Source organism: Salvelinus alpinus, chromosome 14 (genome assembly GCF_045679555.1).
Source record: "Salvelinus alpinus chromosome 14, SLU_Salpinus.1, whole genome shotgun sequence".
In the NCBI taxonomy this organism is placed as follows: domain Eukaryota; kingdom Metazoa; phylum Chordata; class Actinopteri; order Salmoniformes; family Salmonidae; genus Salvelinus; species Salvelinus alpinus.
The window spans coordinates 46,307,462-46,327,431 of NC_092099.1; the positions used below are offsets into that span (position 1 = coordinate 46,307,462).

Consider the following 19,970-nt stretch of genomic DNA (forward strand, 5'->3'; position numbering starts at 1 on the left):
TGGGGATCATTCAATATTCCCTTTTTTTTTGTTGTTCAGTGAAATCATCCCATGTGTAGTCAACTTATTTAATTAAAGTTAAATTCGTAACTAAATGTTTTTTTACATTTTATTTCTATTGGAAGGATTTAATTATTTGCAATTATGTTTATTTATGATAAGGTAAAAGGTTTATGTTTCTGTCTCCATATGATATGGTAAATATATCCAATGCAAAAAACATCTACATTTAAATGGTATTAATATTAATTTGCATATATTCTCGCTAATTCCCACTGAAAGTTTCCACCTCTGAATATTGCCCAAAATGTGCAACCCTAGTCATTGTAGTTAATTACCACGTTTTATGCACAATACTACGTAGAATATTGGCATGTTGGAAACTACAACTCCTTACTACATTGCACAGTTCAGTCTGAATCTAATTTATCTTTAGAGAAGCTGTGCGATGGTGCATTGAGCTCACACACAAAGAAGAAATGGAATTCTAATAATTGAACCAACATCATCTGACTCTGTCTGTCTTTACTACTGTATGTGAATGTTGTGTTCAGTGCTTGACTCGGACTGAAATAGGTGCCGGTACTCATTTTGAGTGCCGGTACTGTTTACATTTAGGTGCAGGAGATCAACAGAGATAATGTTCTATAAGAGGAACAGGAGCTCAAGCAGTAGAACATTTCTGGTACTCGGCTCCGGTGAGCTCCTGCCCAAGTCGAGCACTGGTTGTGTTAAAATATCCCTCTTGTCTACAGATCCAATCAGCAGAGCCTGCCAGACCAGGGCTAAGTGTGTGTAGGCTGTGACCGAAGGAGCCCAAGCTATAGAGGAGCCATCCATATGCTTATATTCTGTTTTCCAGGTCATTCCTCTCTACATGTACAAGCTGTCTATCCAACTCTCACACCGACAGAAATAACTCTTAGGCCTACATACATCCATAGAAATGTTATTATATGCCGTACAGTGTCATTGTAATAGATTCCAGCCTGTTCAACTGTCACTCAACGTCAACAGAACAAAGGAGATGATCGTGGACTTCAGGAAACAGCAGAGGGAGCACCCCCCCCTATCCACATCGAAGGGACAGTAGCGGAAAAGGTGGAAAGTTTTAATTTCCTCGGCGTACACATCACGGACAAACTGAAATGGTCCACCTACACAGACAGTGTGGTGTGGAAGGCACAACAGCGCCTCTTCAACCTCCTTTTGGCTTGTTTCCCAAAACCCTGACAAACTTTTACAGATGCACAATCGAGAGCATCCTGTCGGGCTGTATCACCGCCTGGTACGGCAACTGCACCGCCCTCAACCGCAAGGCTCTCCAGAGGGTGGTGCGGTCTGCACAGCGCATTACCGGGGGCAAACTACCTTAAAGTGACTAGTGTTCCATTTATTAAAGTGGCCAATGATATCAAGTCTGTAGGTAGGCAGCCGCCTCTCCGTGCTAGTGGTGGCTGTTTAACAATCTGATGACCTTGAGATAGAAGCAGTTTTTCAATCTCTATGTCCCAGCTTTGATGCACGTGTACTGACCTCGCCTTCTGGATGAAAGAGGGGTGAACAGGTAGTTGCTCGGGTGGTTATTGTCCTTGATTATCTTTTTTGCCTTCCTGTGACATCGGGTGTTGTAAGTGTCCTGGAGGGCAGGTAGTTTGCCCCCGGTAATGCGCTGTGCAGCCTGCACCACCCTCTGGAGAGCCCTGCGGTTGAGGGCGGTGCAGTTGCCGTACCAGGCGGTGATGCAGCACGACAGGATGCTCTCAATCGTGCACCTGTAAAAGTTAGTGAGGGTTTTCGGTGACAAGCTACATTTTTTCAGCCTCCTGAGGTTGAAGAGGAGCTGTTGTGCCTTCACCACACTGTTTGTGTGCGTGGACCATTTCAGTTTGTCGGTCATATAAAACTTTCCACCTTCTCCACTGCTGTCCCATCGATGTGGAAAGGGGGGTGCTCCCTTTTCTGTACCATATGAGTGAAATAATTAATTACACTTTTTTGGAAGAAACTATGTTAAAAAGCAGTGTTTCTGTGTTGGAATGGTGTGGGCATACCCCAACAACAGAAGGGTCTGGGCGTATACCAGTCATAAAAATATTCATTAGAGTAGATCGCTGATTGGCCAGCTCATCCTCTTCAGGAGGAAAACATCATCCTCTATCAGGAAATAACAAGTAGTTTTGAAACGGTCGGTTTGACTTGCCTAGTTAAATAAAGGTTCAATAAAATTAAAATACAAGTTTGAGGTGGTGGTTTTTATGTGTTAAAAAAAAATAAAAAAAAAATGCTTTGGCCACATGATTCAACAACATTATTTTGGAATGAGTTAACAAAATATGAACTTTTAAAAGTGAGAATTTCACTGGACAGTTACTTTAATGTATTCTGAAAAGTCAATGCGATAGATACAGTACCTATCCAATCCTTACTTATAAAAATAGCTGTTAAACATCCATAGACACATTTATCATGCAGTAAAGTCATTCTAATAGATGCCTATTCCTCTCTCACTTTATATGCACAACTTTCTGTACACTATACACACAACTTCCAACCCTATACAGCAGTGGTTCTCAAACCTAGCCTCAGGACCCACAGCCGTTCCATCCATTTGATCTATTCCAGAGCTAGCACACCTGATTTAACTTGTCAACTAATCATCAAGCCCTTGACTAGTTGAATCATGTGAGGTAGTTCAGAGCTACAACAAAATTGTAAAACGTCTGGGGGTCCCTGAGGAGGTTTGAGAACCAACTTCCTCATACCCTTATTGACCAAATGCACTACAAGCATCTTTCAGTCTTCCAGCTGCATAAATAGTTTATTTCCTGTATGTATATTACAGCTGTGAATTGTGTAAAGATTGTATTTTCCCCAATGACTATTGAGAATATGCTGCTTTGTAGATAATGTATACAAGAAACTACTTCAGTAGTAATCAATGGTAAAGCACAACATGTTCTTAATCTTTAGATAAAGCCTGTATAGAGCCATTGGTCAGCACAATCTATCACAGTGGAATATCTTATGTGCCACTTATTATTATTATTATTATAGCACAGTTTATACCAGTGATCACAAATATTTGTATTACACTGTTGAAATAGATCAAATTTACTAAATTGTAATACCTTCATTAAATACTTGTTTACAATCACACACCCACAAATGCATGTAGTATGGTCAATTTGAGCTGGTAACATGTGCCTTTCAAATCATTAAGGCAAGAAAGTAAAAAACAATAACTTTTAAACAGTTTCCTTGGGGAAAGAAGATGACAAATGTGGGATGTAGGGCCTTAAACTGCGTTCCTATAATGTTTTAGCGTTCCAAGTGTTTAGTAGGTGATGGGCACGGGATGCATCAGCATTGGGCAACAGCCAGAGTAGAGAACGCATTCATAAAGAATGTGACATCAGCCCGTTGCCAGATAGGAATTTGACGTGTTAAATGACAGAGTTTCTAAACCATGTTGATATAAGCAGGGAAATGTCACTTATTTAAAAGTACATAACTATAGCTACTCTACCCTTCAATCAGCATTGCCATGCATGCAGTCGACAAGACATAACATTGCATTTCTTCCCTGCTGTAGCTTATACAAAGTTGAATTTCCAATATGGTAGAGAGGTTGTTGTTGGACTGTGGACTGGTGTCATGTCCCCGCAGTGCCTGTAGTGGTGCTGTGAGGAGTCTGCTGTGGACTAATCTAAAATCCTCAGCAGCTCCCACCTGCTAATGTTTGCTGTGGATAATCTACATTTACATGCATCAGTATTTTCAATGATATTGTATTCAGATAGGAGCATTATTAGTTACCTAAAATATCGAATATCGATGCACAAATAGGCGAGCTGGTTGTAATAGGCACTTCTACTCTATCAGGAGCGAATACCTTACACAGCCTATACAAATTGAAGGTAAGTGAAGCCTCGACTTCGATTTTTGAGGAGGCCGCTTATGGTGCAGGACTAGTCGGGACGACTTTGCTACTCGAGGCCCTAGGGTTACTAGGTCTGATAGGTCTTATCGTTTCATGTTAAATGTTTAACCTTTGATCGTTATCTGTATCACACAACATATGATTATGATAGTTACGGAGTTGTTTTATTATATACATATCTTCACAACGTTTCGTTATTCACCTAAATGTATTAATTTTCTTAAAAAGAAAATGACCAGATGACTTGCGGGCAATATTTCGTTTAAGGCCTTTTTGAACGAGCCTCTATGCCTCCCCTTGCCTTTGTTTTCTATTTGCCACAAATCAGGCGGTTTGATTGTCGTGAAATCCTAATCTTAAGTACTTTTTATATTTTAAACTATTTCCAAATACACAAAAATGTATTGTAAATTCCCCATAATTTTCATAGAAATGTTCTATGTATTGATGTTTCCGTTTCCTGGCTACCGCTACTTGTGTTTTTAGCGTAGCTAGCTAGTGTGCTAGCTAGTTAGCTACCTATCACTAGACCGTAGCAGGCTAAAATTGCAATTTTATAAGGTCGTTTTATTGTATGATGTTAATGTATACGTTAACCACATATCTACATGTGTACTTGTTGTCCAATGCCTATACTCTGTTTTCGGATTATTGCAAATTTGCCATAATGCAGCTATTTAGTTAGCAAGCGAACTACCACACAACATCTAGGTAGCTAACGTTATTAACTAGCTCGGTTTGTTAACTTCTACCTAACTAGGTTGTTAGCTATGCTAGCTAACGTTAGGTAGCAAGTAGGAAAATATCATAACGTTAGCTAACTATTTGTTTTGCTAACTAGTAGGTACCTATTTATGCAAAGTTCATTGTTCTGTGTAGTTAGCTAATTATTTGCTAAACAAATACTAACTTGCTCAGCTAACTCGTAATCTAAATTTGCTCAAGTGTGCATGTTTTCTTGTATTTAGTTTAGCTAGTTAGCTATGCAATTCAGATTTAATCATAACGTTAGCTATATAGCTAGCTAATAGCTATGTTTTTACGAGAGACACATTTAATTCAATATTATGTGGACACACTGTACTGTATTACCCTCCGTTTGGAACTGGTGACGTTTCTGTCGCGCAAATGACATTGTGACTACAGTACAGTCAGTGTCCATATCCTGCATTTGCATGTAACGGAAAACTTCAGTCTGACGCTGCATCCCGTGCGCTTGAATTGACAGTAGCCACAGGTATGGGAAAGCATACAGTCTAAATTCTAAACCTGCTTGTGCTAAGCCAAAAATGTCCTTTAAATCATTGGTTCAAAAACACATTTAAGATATAGTCATATGCCACAGAGGTGTATCTTGACATTTCCAATCTCACCCATGATTTCTTAGAACATCTTCCTAATGTTTTAGTCATGTATGCATGTTTGTTTGAAACTTTTTTTTTTACACTAGTAGGCTATTTTCTTTACCATATGAACACATTCTTAATTAGTTGCCTGAATTGTGCATGTTAATGTTCTTGCTAGCAACAGTCAAACTATAGAGTCAGAGGAGCTGTAAATGCTTATTTCAATCTGTACCCATGGTCTGTTCTTGTCTTGTTTGCATATTCAGGGCAGTCTCAGTGATTACTGTGCATAATGTAAGACTCATGGTTTTCCTTGCTTTCTCCCTCTCCCATCAGCTGATGTTCTCAAGGACCAGAGTCACGTGATGTATGAGGGCAAACACATCCACTTCTCGGAGGTGGACAATAAGCCATTGTGCTCATACAGCCCAAAGCTCTGCAAGCAGCGCAGACTCAATGGCTATGCCTTCTGTATCCGTCATGTCCTGGAGGATAAGACCGCTCCCTTCAAGCAATGTGAATATGTGGCCAAGTACAACAGCCAACGATGCACCAACCCCATCCCCAAGTCTGAGGACCGCAGGTGGGTGTGGCGTTCCAGTAGAAGCTGTCCTCGCCACAGAAGACGTCAGGTCTTTGTGATTGATTTATCTGTCATAGTTGTGAAACATCATGTTAAAGGTGTGTTTGTTCCACAGATACTGTAACAGCCACCTCCAAGTCCTTGGGTTTATCCCCAAGAAGGAGCGGAAGAAGAAACACGATGCATTGGAGGAGATGCGCTCAAGACCTCACCTGGAGTCAGTGGCTCTTAACATAACTGTGCCCTCGCTAGCTCTGAAGGCCTCCAATGGCCTGGATGAGCTGCCACCCTCTCCACCCTGCACCCGTCTGCTACCCCTCCCAGATGGGGAGCTCCTGGACCCTTTTGCCTTCTACGAGGAGGACACTGATGGGGAAGAGGGCCCTCCTCGGAAGGGCTCCACCGTCAGGAAGAAACTACACAGTCGACTGGTGCTCAGCCAGAAACTCCAGCTCCCCCATCACGACAATGCCCTCCTCCAACCACCTCCAGAGCACTTTAGCCCCTCTCCTCTTACCTGTGTGCACCGCTCTTCGCCCCTCCGTCCTCATCTTCCCCATCAGCAGCAGACAGGACTCCTCCAGCCCACCCAGCACTCCACTATGCCTTCGTTTGTCCTCCCAGGACAGCAGCAGACAGGACTCCTCCAGCCCTGCACCATGCCCTCGTTTGTCCTCCCAGGACAGCAGCAGACAGGACTCCCCCAGCCCTCTACCATGCCCTCGTTTGTCCTCCCAGGACAGCAGCAGACAGGACTCCCCCAGCCCTCTACCATGCCCTCGTTTGTCCTCCCTGGACAGCAGCAGACAGGACTCCCCCAGCCCTCTACCATGCCCTCGTTTGTTCTCCCTGGACAGCTGCAGACAGGACTCCTCCAGCCCTCCACCATGCCCTCGTTTGTCCTCCCAGGACAGCTACAGGGTTTATCATGTAAGCTAGCTCCACCTCAGATTCCCGCCTTTCTGCCTGTCGGACTGCCCCCCAACACAGCTCCCAGTCCGTTGCAGTCCTCCTGTCCCCCCCTCGGCAGGAAAGCTCTGTTCACTGCCACGCACTTGCCATCCAGTAGCTGGGACAGCACTCAGCGTCATGTGGTGGCCATGCGCCCGGCTGCCTTCTCACCTCCCCTTGCCTGCATGGCAAGGTTACAGCATCTGGTGCAGCTCTGCACCCAAAGACATCAGGAGCACGGAGACCTCTTCCATCATCTAGGTACCTCTCCTCCCTATTCACATGACATACTGTATTTTGCTTATTAGTTGAATGTCGTATTGGGTCTGTGTAAAACGAGACAAAGATCATTTGACATTATACTGCTGAGACCAGCTGTACTAACAGGTTATCTTCTTTCAGGGTTGGACTGGTCTGAAGACAGTTCAGAGGATGATGAAGTAGAGGCAGAGAGAGTTCCACCCTATCACAATGCTTGGAGACTACAGGAAGGACACCTGCAGGATGTGTAAGTTTCTTACGTACATAGTTAGACTATCATGAAATCAAACATGGATTTGTTTTTGACTTGTTTATTTTATTTTTTAATTCTAGCTCAGATGAAGATGCTGGCAGCTCGCGGAGAACGCGGCTGGCTCGGCTGTGCTCATACCTCCAGGAGAAATACAAGCACCTGTGCAGGCAGGAGAGGGCTACCATGCGCCAGAAGAAATACCACTATGCCTTCCGCAAAGCCCTGCTGCACGCTGCCAGTAAAGACCCCGACTGTGCTGGCCAGTTGATTCAGAAGTTGCGCAAGGTCTCCCAGACCTCAAGGTAAACTAAATACTCAACACTCCCATTTATGAAATTGAGCCTGACTAACCTTATTAGTCTCCTCCAATACCATGTCAATGGGAAAATGTTAAAAAAAAAAAAAAAAAGTTTTTTTAAAGACTTAGATACTAAAGCTTTTCCTGGTTGTGTTGTGAGTACATCCTCATTTGAGCACAGTTCCTTTTTTTCTGTGTGTATTGTATAGCAGGTTCCTGCTTAACTTACATTATTCAGATCATGCCATAGTTGAGATCTAATTTCACCAGAACCATTTAAAAGTGTCTAGTAAATTGAGTGTCTGAATTTGCTATTGGCTAAAGAGGTAATTGTAGGACCCCTGCCACTAAATGAGATGATGAGCTATAGCTGTTTGTGGGAGAGTGCTAGTGGGGAAGAGAGGTAAGCAGGGATAGACCAGCGAAGATTATTTTATTCTTGGTCTTAATCTTTTTAGTCCTTGTTTTTACAATTTTAACTCTTTGCCATTTTTAAGCCTTTTTTTGTATTTATATATTTATAAAAATTTGGAAGAAACCTTTCCAGTTCTTTTAGTAAAACCCTTTTTTATGTGACGGGCATCGGCCAGCCCTCACACTGGTCATGTGGTCAGTAATGATAGTTGTGAAGAGCTGAGAGAGTGTTGACATGGTTGTGTCCTGAGCGTGGGCCTATCTGTCTCTCTGCTCAGTGCGCCAGGGCAGCAGGAGACGGGAATCTGCACTGGAAGCACCAAGGGCCAGGCATGTAGCAGCCGAGCTCTACCCTTCACCCAACACTGCTTCCAGCGTATCCTTTTCACCAACCTCTTACATGGCACACTGGACTGTTGGGACCAAACTGTCATTATTGCAGAATATGGCTTTATAACTTGTCCTAATAGAACTTAACAGACTCAAAGTATGGCTTCTGTTTTTGAGACATGACAGTTGTCCTCTTTTCCACTGGAGTGCTTCCTTCACGGTGTTTCTGCAGACATTCTGTTGAATCGCTCCCAGCAGCTCTTCTCCAGTTGTACAGCCAAATTTTCCGATGGACAACAGTGCTCCATTCCTGTGTTTGACATCACGCATCAGACACCGCTCTGTGAAGAGCATGCCAAAAAGATGGTCAGTACATTGGGAGTACCATTGTTATACATATGCCACAGTATCTGCTCTGTAATACTATACTTACGGACACGTGTTTTTTCCTATAGGACAATTTCCTGCGTGGAGACGGTAACCGAAGAGTGCAGCACCACCAGCAGCAGCAGCGAAAGCCGCGTAAGAAGACCAAACCGCCTGCACTCACCAAGAAACACAAGAAGAAGAGGAGGAGAGGGCCGTGGCGGCCCCAGAAGCCTATCCCGCCGGCGCTGCCCCAGGGGAACCTGGGAATGCCTTCCTCCTCCAGCCTGACCATGCCCACCCAGGCCAACATCAGGTCTGCCCCAGAACCATCTGGTCTCTCACTGGGTCTGAAATGGCACCCTAGTCCCTATATAGTGCACTACTTTAGACCAGAGCCCTATGGCACCCTAGTCCCTATATAGTGCACTACTTTAGACCAGAGCCCTATGGCACCCTAGTCCCTATATAGTGCACTACTTTAGACCAGAGCCCTATGGCACCCTAGTCCCTATATAGTGCACTACTTTTGATTATAAGGTAGTGCACTATATAGGTTTAGGCTACTACAATGATACTAGAATTTTCCCTGTACCGATCACGAGGTTGCTACAATCTAATCTATGAATTCAAGTTTAACACGTAGGTGCACACAGGACAGAGAGACAAATTTGAGTAATCAAGGTGAAAGTGACACACGTTCAATACCGCCTTGCACGCTCTTGCCTGCATCTAGCTGATCTAGGGTGTAGTCATTAGTCCAACAATTTTAAACATGTGTTTCTATTGGACAAATTCAGGTATGTTTATCCCCGTTCTGTTTGTGAAACGTTTTTCAACAGAATCGCCAGAATGAATGCACCACTGATCACCTGCAAACACAGTTCACATTCATAGCAGCCACGTACAAACAGCATGATCACTATGCTCATTGTATACTCCTCCTCACTTCTACGCACTCTCATCTCACCTTTTCCCTTCGCTTGTGGACTTAAGAGCACAACTGTCTGTGACCAGGCGAGAGAAAAAAACTTTCCAAGCCAAACCTTCATACCATTAACTGCTACACGCAGCCTACATCGTTTTCACCATATTAGCTAACGTCATAGTCAAATCAAATTAAATGTTATTTGACGCTAACACATGCGTCAAATACAACAGGTGTACAACCGTGAAATGCTTACTTAAAAGCCCTTAACTAAAAATGCAGTTAAGAAAATAATTACTAAATAAAGTGAAAAATAAAATAACAATAACAAGGCTATATACAGGGAGTACCGGTACCGAGTCAATGTGCGGGGGTACAGGTTAGTGAAGGTAATTGAGGTAATATGTACATGTAGGTCGAGTTAAAGTGACTATGCATAGATAATAAACAGAGAGTAGCAGCAGTGTTTAAAAAAAGGGAGGGTGGGTCAATGCAAATAGTCCGGGTAGCCATTTGATTAGCTGTTCAGCAGTCTTATGGCTTGGGGGTAAAAGCTGTTCAGAAGGCTTTTGGTCTAGAGTTAAAAATATAAAAAAATCCCTCTTGTTGCACATGTAGAAATGAGGTAAACATTTTTAAGTTTCCCTGCATTAAAGTCACTGGCCACTAGGAGTGTCGCCTCTGGATGAGCATTTTCCTGTTTGCTTATGTCCTTATACATTTACATCTTATACAGCTCATTGAGTGCTGTTTTAGTGCATCGGTTTGTGGTGGTAAATAGACAGCTATGAAAAATATAGATAAACTCTCTTGGGAAATAGTGTGGTCTTACAGCTTATCATGAAATACTCTACCTCAGGTGAGCAAAACCTTGAGACCAGCTGTTATTGACAAATAGACACAGACCTTCACGCCTTGTCTTACCAGAGGCAGCTGTTCTGTCTTGCCGACGCACGAAAAACCAATCAGCTGTATATGTTGTTCAGCCACGACTCTGTGAAACATAAGATAATACTGTTTTTAATGTCCTGTTGGTAGGATAGATTTGAACGGCGCTTATCCAGTTTATTCTCCAGTGATTGCACGTTGGCCAATAAGACGGATGGTAGAGGCGGGTTACCCACTCGCCAACAAATTCTCATAAGGCACCCGGACCTGCGTCCCCTGTATCTGCGTCTTCTCTTCACGAGAATGACGGATTTGGGCCTGATCAGGTATCTGGAGTAAATCATTTGCGTCCGACTCGTTAAAGAAAATGAGATTATTTACAAAATAAGTTACAAATAAGGCGAAAAAACACAAAATAGCACAATTTGTAAGGAGCCTGTAAAACATAAGCCATCTCCTCCAGCGCCATTAACATAGTTCTAGTAACTAACGTGTTAGTTAACCCGCTACAATCATGCAGTACAGTGTACAGCGAGCAGTTTAGCAATTACACTGGTGGGCCCCGTTGGCAATACATTTAATAAAACCAAAAGCTTACCTTTACTTGAAAGAGTTCCAGTGTTGGATAGCCATGGCCTAGCTAGCTCTCTCTCCTTCATTTTGAAAAATAAATTTTTCCAAAACTGTTAAACTATCTTTCCCTTTTGAGTCAACTACTCACCACATTTTATACACTGCAGTCCTAGCTAGCTGTAGGTTATGCTTTCAGTACTAGATTCATTCTCTGCTCTTTTCATTGGGTGGACAACATGTCAGTTCATGCTGCAAGAGCTCAGATAGACTGGAGGACATCCTCTGGAAGTTATCATGATTACTGTGTAAGGTTATGGAAGGGGGTGAGAACCATGAGCCTCCTAGGTTTTGTATTGAAGTCGATGTACCCAGAGGAGGACGGAAACTAGCTGTCCTCCGGCTACACCATGGTGCTACCCTAGGCTACTGTAAACCTTTGCAAAACAGTGTTTTAATAAATTATTTGGTGACGTGATTATATTTATTATAGTTTCATCTAAAAAGGATAATTTTTAACATTTCACTTTTAATTTTTCTGAAGGATGGTCCTCCCCTTCCTCTGAGGAGCCTCCACTGCTATGAACATATTGTTCCAGACACTAGGAGTGTGTGTTGCGCATGAACAGTCCTTATGTACTTGCTGAATTTTTTTTTTCTCTCCCTCGATGGCAGGAGTCCCTCGACGCCTGAACTGAGCACCGATGAACTTCCCGATGACATCACCAATGACATGTCAGACATTCCAAACGACCTCGAGCTGAACCAGGAGGATTTCTCGGACGTGTTACCCAGGCTCCCCGATGACCTTCAGGACTTTGACTTGTTTGAAGGTACTTTATTTATTTATTTATTTTGCTCGTTGTTGTCATGGATTTTTACCACTCTAGGGCCTATTCATAATGTTATTCTATTCTTCTAGTTGTAACTGTCCAGATAACCTCTCACAGCAAGACTTTCCAAATAGGGGTCATTTTAGCGTGTGTGTGTGTGTGTGTGTGTGTGTGTGTGTGTGACATCAGCTATTTTTATCTTTACAAAAAATAGTTTTATTTGAACAGGTTTGTCTGAATATTATTGAATAAGCTGAAGGCTTAAGTATTTACTCAAACATTTCTTCCTGCTCTCTGAGAAAGGTGGATGGTTGGTAGATTCCTACGGTGTGGGTAAGAGATATTGTGTATATCCTCAGGTAAGAATGGGGAGCTGCTTCCCACCACAGAGGAGGCTGAGGAGCTGGTACGAGCACTGCAGGCTGGGCTGATGGGCTCCTACCCAGACTCCCTGGTGTGCCTGACCTCCATGGCGGAGCTGGCGCAGGCAGATGGAGTGGACCACCGGGCCATGGCAGCAGTGTTCACTGGGCCAGGGGTCCAGCCGGGGGGGATGGGGGACCTTCTCAATGGCCGCATCCCCGTAGGGAACTTCTCTGAGCTGGAGGACAACCTGCTGCACTCCGCTGGTGGCCACTTCTCCCCCTCGGTGTCACCTCAGCAGCCCACTGCCCGGGGCCAGACTCCTCCCTCGGGACCCAGCCTCACCACCTCCACCCGCACAGTCCCCCGGACACACCCGCCCCACATCTTGGCCAAGCCGGAGGCGCCCACATCGTCTCCGCAGGGCAGCCATTACTGCAGCGAGCATGTATCATCCTCCTACAACGACCACATGTCCTCTCCCCATGCCAACTCCTTTCAGACGGACTCTCCTCTCCTGATGGAGGTACCAATTACCCCACGCTCTTCCTGGAACAACCTCCCCCTGCCCCTCACTGACCCCACACAGTTCGGCAACCTCATCAGACCAGAGGGCCACCTCGTATCCACCTCTCTGTCCACTCCCCCCTCCTCCCACTCTGTGACCCTACAGCCCATGGCTGCCCTCTCAGCGTTGCCCCAGAGCGGCTTGACGGGCTTGACTGCGCTCCCCGCCCCCTCGCCACCACACGACCTCTTGATTTCCACCCTTCCCAAGCAGCAGCTCCCTCAGTTCAGTGCTGCCTTCGGCCACCAGCTGGCCTCCCACAGTGGCATCCCGAAGGACGTGCAGCCCAGTCACAGCTCCACGGCGCCCCCCACTGGCTTCTCCATAGCTAGTGCCACCGCTGCAAGTGCCAACAGTGCAACGCCCCCCTTTCCACACAGTAACTAGAGCAAGCCGTGCACAGTACAATGGCTGTTGGTCAAACCGTGGACTCTAGAAACGTATTCACCCAGTGTCCATTCATTTCCCTTCTGCTTCAAGTGTGCAATGTGGTAACGGACCTAACGCTTCACTATTCTATTGGAATTTGCACAACCTCAGATATTCCTTAACTGTGTAATGATTTGGTGGTAATATAGCCAGTTGGCCACCTGAAAGGGTCCAGTGGTTTGACGTAAACGCAGCTCCAGAGTTTCGCCAGCAGGGGGCAGATGTGTGTGTGGAGGGAGGTGGTTCAGTAGAAACATCAAATGTTATTTGTCACATGCCTGGTAAACAACAACAACAACAACAGTAGACTAACAGTGAAATGCTTGCTCACGAGTCCTTTTCCAACAATGCAGAGTACAAGATACAATAGACATAGTGACACGAGGAATACATGGATTGATGTGGGGGAACATTGGAGGACGGCCCTTAGAAGGAGAGATTATTTATATCATAGTGACAACAACAGTGCTAGAGAATACGGTGACAAAGCGTCAATCAGTGGTGAATTACAAAAATATATATAATAATAATATTGCCAGTTTAGTCGTGTCTAACATCCATCAGCAACACTCCCCTGCGTATTATAAGGATAGTGAAGCTAAAACTTTTAATTTGGCTCTATACTCCAACATTTTGGATTTGAGATTAAATTAGAAACAAACGCACTTCATGTATCTAGGCTCCCAATTGAATGTGTCATAAGTATTTGGACTAATTCACTTGTGTATTAAAGTAGTCAAGTTTAGTATTTGGTACCAGTTTCCTAGCACACATCAAGCGTGTGACTCTACACTCTTGTTGGCTGCATTTAGTTTGTTTTGTTGATGTTTCAGATTATGTTGTGCCCCCATAGAAATGAAAAGTAAATAATGTATTGTCACTTATTTTAAATAAAAATCGAATGTTTCTAAACACTTCTACAATAATGTGGATGCTACCATGATTACGAATAATCATGAATGAGTCGTGAGCGAGAAAGTTTGAGGCACAAAGTTCATACTCCCAAGACATGATAACCCCTCTCCATGACCAATAACGGGATGTTAGCATCTTATATCATACCCACAAGACATGATAACCCCTCTCCATGACCAATAACGGGATGTTAGCATCTTATATCATACCCACAAGACATGATAACCCCTCTCCGTTACCAATAACGGGATGTTAGCATCTTATATCATACCCACAAGACATGATAACCCCTCTCCATGACCAATAACGGGATGTTAGCATCTTATATCATACCCACAAGACATGATAACCCCTCTCCATGACCAATAACGGGATGTTAGCATCTTATATCATACCCACAAGACATGATAACCCCTCTCCGTTACCAATAACGGGATGTTAGCATCTTATATCATACCCACAAGACATGATAACCCCTCTCCGTTACCAATAACGGGATGTTAGCATCTTATATCATACCCACAAGACATGATAACCCCTCTCCATGACCAATAACGGGATGTTAGCATCTTATATCATACCCACAAGACATGATAACCCCTCTCCATGACCAATAACGGGATGTTAGCATCTTATATCATACCCACAAGACATGATAACCCCTCTCCATGACCAATAATGGGATGTTAGCATTTTTGGGGGGGGGGGTATGATATTTATGCCTCTAACTTTCTCACTCATTATTCATGATTAACTGTAATCGTGGTAGCCTCCACATTTAATGTAGACATGTTCAGAAACACAAGTGACTACCATTTAGTTTTAATGGGGCACAAAATAATCTGAAACGCAAACTTAAAATGCATCCAACAAGTTTGTAGAGTCACAAGCTTGATGTAATCATTGCATGCTAGGTTACACCTTTTGACTACTTTAATACACAAGGGAATTTTTCCAGATACTTATGAGGGGCACTAGATACATGAAGTGATTTCATTTCTAAACGGTAAAACGGATGTGTATGGAAAATATCCTCAAATAAAAGGTGACATTCTGTTGCCTCCTATGAAACAGTTGATCTCAAATCCAAAATGCTGGAGTATAGAGCCAAATTAAACGTTTTCGCTTCATTGTCCAAATAAATACGTAGGGTAGTATATCCTGCCTTGGTATGGTCATTGCATGGGTTCATCTGTTCCATTCACCTTTTTGAAAGAGATTCTAAGTCAGGTCCTTGTATGCGGGTGACCCGTTGTGAAGCAACAGAGGAAATTGCTCTGTCATCTTACCATGATGTAGTCCTGTCCTCCTCCACTTAACAGAGAATTTGGCCAAACCACTTTTAAACAGCGTTAAAAAAATATATATATATATATTGTGTATATATTTGCTCTATTATTGGGTCACTCAGAAACATAAAATATCTTTTGACCTCAACATTGTGGGACTCCTTATGGGTGACCTCTTAGCCACTTGAAGGTCAATTGTGTTAATTTAAGCAATAAACACATTGGCGCACACACTCTTGTCACAGTATTGTATTGGTCTCCACTTTATGTATCTTCACTCTGTAATCCAAACCGATGTGGACCAGATATGTTTGGGCCTTAGTAACTCTCTGTGACATAAACCGTTTGTTCTAAATCAAGTCTGAACTCTCTGAGTAGAGAGCGACTGCAACTGACCATTGAACAGGATGCTTCTCTTAGGTCATACTGAGTAGTTATTGCAAGGGTGATGGCCAAATCCATGGGCTCGGGTGTTCACAACTCTCCATGGTGCTCTCTGGTCTTGCTATATAATGACATTTTAAAAGGACATTCATGGATATGGTCCCTTCTAAAATTGAAACTACTTAGGAACCTGGGGGGGGTGAGTGATATAACTACACTGAGTATACCAAACATTAGGACACCTTCCAAATATTGAGTTGCCCCCCCCCCCCTTTTAACCCTCAGAATGACCTCAGTTTGTCGGGCCATGGACTCTACAAGGTGTCAAGCGTTCCACAGGGATGCTGGCCCTTGTTTGATGCCTCCCCCATAATTGTCAAGTTGGCTGGATGTCCTTTCGATGGTGGACCATTCTTGAAAATCCCGCAACCTGTCTCCACCCCTTCATCGACACTGATTTGAAGTTGATTTAACAAGTGACATCATTAAGGGATCATAGCTTTCACCTGGTCAGTCTGTCATGGAAAGAGCAGGTGTTCTTAATGTTTTGTCCACTCTGTAACTCCCCCCCAGTAAAGGACCAGAAAGTCATCTTTCACTAGTCTAGCAGTGTATATGGATACGTAGGATGGGTATATGGACGTGTGAAATGATGCCCCTTGTTTTAGCATCGTATCTGTTTGTGTGGTAGTGTGACACCATTGGTGTAAACTGGTGCAATGAGCATTTCTGAGGTATAGATAGCACTGTCTGTTGTACTAAATAAATATTCTCAGGTGCATTAAGGTTAATGAAGCATGGGTCTCAATGTTAACTGTTAAGGAATGAGGATGGAATTAACCGGACAACTCTGCCCTGTCTGCTTTTAAACTCTATAGTAGTAAATCATGGGTTTGGTATATTTCTTTTTTTTTTTTTTTTTATGGAAAGATTACTCATTGTTAAGTATTATATATATTTATAGGGTAGAGGTCTCTACAGTTTAGGTTTTATTGTGAGTTAATGAGTGGCAATGGATTGAAAAATGAAGTCAAATAGTCTTTTGCGATGTGCTTTGATGGAAACTGTTTGTGGAACACCCCTTGTTTTAATGGCTATCAAAACTCCTGTAATTTCTCTTCAAAGTGAAATGATCAATGTTAGTGTACATTGTCATTTAGCTAACCGAACTGGCAAAATGTCTAATGTAAGACAGTATTTCTGATAGCTATTAAACTCCGGCAAGTAGTTGCTGCTGAAAGACTGGGGTTGCATGGCGAGACAACTTTACATCTGAGTGCAAGGCCACAACATTTCTCCCTTATTGGGATTAGCAGATCTCTTGGTAGCAGTAAATCCAGGCATAGCATAATTTTTTCTCGGAAGTATATATATATACACTGCACATAACAGCACCCATATTCATTTTGGATTTGGAACACACAGCTGACCGGCTCTAAACAGCACTGTGGGAGGCCAGATGCTCCCAGTAAGCATCTTGCCTTTTGTCATGATACGAAAAACAAACAGCTGCCATTAACTGCACACACACACTGCTTAGAACCGAGCAGGCCCCACTTCCAACTGTGAGAAGGCCTAGCTATTTCAAGGAGACAGACATTACCAGAGCAGATGCTTCAAGTTTCAGTTTCTTTTTTGCTTGACCACAGCATTGTTCCTAGATGTACAGCCCCTAGGAATTAGGTGGGCTGGAATGTTTTCTTGAATTTGCGCAAGCAACCCGATACTGCTGTATTCACAAAGCATGAGATTAGATTCATTGCAGTTAAGACTCCTCACCAACCATATAGAACAAACTAAGCAGGACTCTGTAGGCACTTGTAACTGCTTGAAATCTGAGAGATGGCTGACAAATTCCTATACTCATTGAATGTACTGTATTACTGTTTTTAAAGATGATAGGATGAGCTAATAATAATCTAGTCACCTTTTGTTATCGGTCCTTGTATAATTTGTCTAAGGTATTTTTTTGTATACAAAGGTTTACATTTTTATGTATATTTTTCTTGTGTACAAATTATGTAATATGTGTATAAACACTGTATGGAATGTGTATATAGTGTGATAAAATGTGATCTTTTGTTTTTGGATGTATAAATAAAACTTGCTGTGAGGTATTTGCTGTCATGGGTTGTCGGTTTTTATTTATAGATCCACAATTCTGAGAATAATACACGTACGTAAATGGTACATTTTGAGGGAATAAATCAAGTCAGAATACAGTGTATCTGTAGACACGCCCTCCGCCACACCTTTATCTCCACCCGGAAAAAAAATAGCATGCTGTTCTCGTGCTTAAATCCAAGGTCAGAATAGAGAAAAGTGCATAAAAAGCGAATAATTCCACCACCTTGACACGAGAGGAAACCACGAATAAAGGTCTTCTAGCAAACCTGCCAGTACAAGTGTAAAAAGTTTTTCCCCCCCAATAGAAATAACAGCATTCTCCAGGCTCTGTAATTTAGAAATGGATAAGAGCTATGTAAATTAGTAATCCGTTTTCAGAAGGGGATTGTAAATACACATAACAAGTTTTCCTTATGATCCCTGGAGATGAAAGTGAAGCCAGCCATATGGAAGCAAACTGAAAATCATATAAATATGAAATGTATTGGGACCCCATTTCCACAGTGAAATAGAATAGCTATGCCCTCAATTTGCGTTTATGAAATTTTGACAACCAAGCTATAGGTTTCTGTAGGTCTGAACCTGCCAAGTTGGTGTATACGCTATAGAATGTTCAATATTCTAGGCTTTTCTACGTTTTATTTGACAATGTGTATCATGATAAATATTAGCCACTATCGGAAGCCATCGTCAGTAATACTCACATACATTAATAACTGTCACTTTAGTGTTACTTTTGTTAAATTTGTAGCTTACATTTAGCATAATTTCATTCCATTCCGTTTACCTTTCCTCTGTCACGTCCATGTAAATTGTTCCTGAGGGTCGTTAGTGGATGATGTGGGCTAACGTTGTGTAATAAATTCTGGACATGTCCTATAAATAAATCTACCATCTAATCATTATGGCACTCAGACCAAACGGTTAAACCTGGAGCATGATTAGTGAGAATTAGGGCACCCCCATTGTACACGATTTCCCCCATTTTCCAATATTTCATGGATTGAACTTGAATATGACAACTTTTATTTTATTTAACCAGGTAAGCTAGTTGAGAACAAGGATTTTAAGATGAATCAAACCACTGTTTTTTATTCATCAATATATTTTTGTGCGCAAAGGTTCTCCAAACCTGTTTGTGATTCATACATACTTTCCTAGCCCTGAAATTTGCCCAAAATAATCCATAAAATCGGACTATTTGAAATCTACCAGTTGATGTTGAAACGGAGACAAATATGCATATAATTTAGCTTCCTTTCATTTATCCCTATTTTCTGAACCCGTTCTCTCGATGTAGTCTAGTCTGTCGACAAAATTCTAATTAAAAGGTAAATCGTATTTAAAGGGATGGTTTTAAGTGTACTGAAAACCCTATTGAATGACAGCTCCATGAGAAAATCTGTTGGGTTTTCAGCGGTTGAATACATTTATTTAGCGCGTGCAAGGGAATTACGTCTGCAAAGCCCGTTACGCACCTTCATAAAGTAACTCGGAATACCAATTACTGAGAAGTGTGTAAGTAAGGCATCATTTCCTGTCGGAATCCGGACCTGCAAGTCACAAAGGCATGCCTTCTGTGATGAGCAAACTAACTTTAGGGCCTTTTTGCCCCTCGCCCTGTCAAGGAAGCTAACCTCTCGGATGTAACCGCATGAGAACATAACAATGCACAGTACTGACCAAACAACCAGCTGCCTAATGTAGGGTTTCTTTCATTAATGGCGTTTGTTTTTTTAATGACAACGTTGTGAATTTACTTAAGGATCGGACCCTTTTTTTCAATTTTCGCCTAAAATGACATACCCAAATCTAACTGCATGTAGCTCAGGACCTGAAACAAGGACATGCATATTCTTGATACCGTTTGAAAGGAAACACTGAAGTCTGTGGAAATGTGAAATTAATTTAGGTGAATAGAACACATTAGA

At 42.6% G+C, this 19,970-nt stretch overlaps 1 protein-coding gene across 9 annotated transcripts in view; it reads left to right on the forward strand.

The window, feature by feature from the left end:
• Positions 1 to 18,029, forward strand: part of LOC139538972 (INO80 complex subunit D-like) — a 34,580-nt gene extending 16,551 nt beyond the window's left edge. For 8 of the 9 annotated variants that reach the window (XM_071341577.1, XM_071341578.1, XM_071341579.1 and 5 more), the window contains 9 exons: positions 5,626 to 5,872; positions 5,988 to 7,084; positions 7,226 to 7,331; positions 7,418 to 7,639; positions 8,328 to 8,425; positions 8,612 to 8,745; positions 8,835 to 9,061; positions 11,807 to 11,964; positions 12,324 to 18,029. In XM_071341577.1, the coding sequence (XP_071197678.1) occupies positions 5,626 to 5,872; positions 5,988 to 7,084; positions 7,226 to 7,331; positions 7,418 to 7,639; positions 8,328 to 8,425; positions 8,612 to 8,745; positions 8,835 to 9,061; positions 11,807 to 11,964; positions 12,324 to 13,282 (3,248 nt within the window). In that variant the 3' untranslated portion in view covers positions 13,283 to 18,029. Of the gene's footprint in view, positions 1 to 3,243; positions 3,921 to 5,625; positions 5,873 to 5,987; positions 7,085 to 7,225; positions 7,332 to 7,417; positions 7,640 to 8,327; positions 8,426 to 8,611; positions 8,746 to 8,834; positions 9,062 to 11,806; positions 11,965 to 12,323 lie in introns of those variants that run through there. The other variant, XM_071341585.1, reaches the window with a different exon arrangement.
• Positions 18,030 to 19,970: the final 1,941 nt, after the last annotated feature.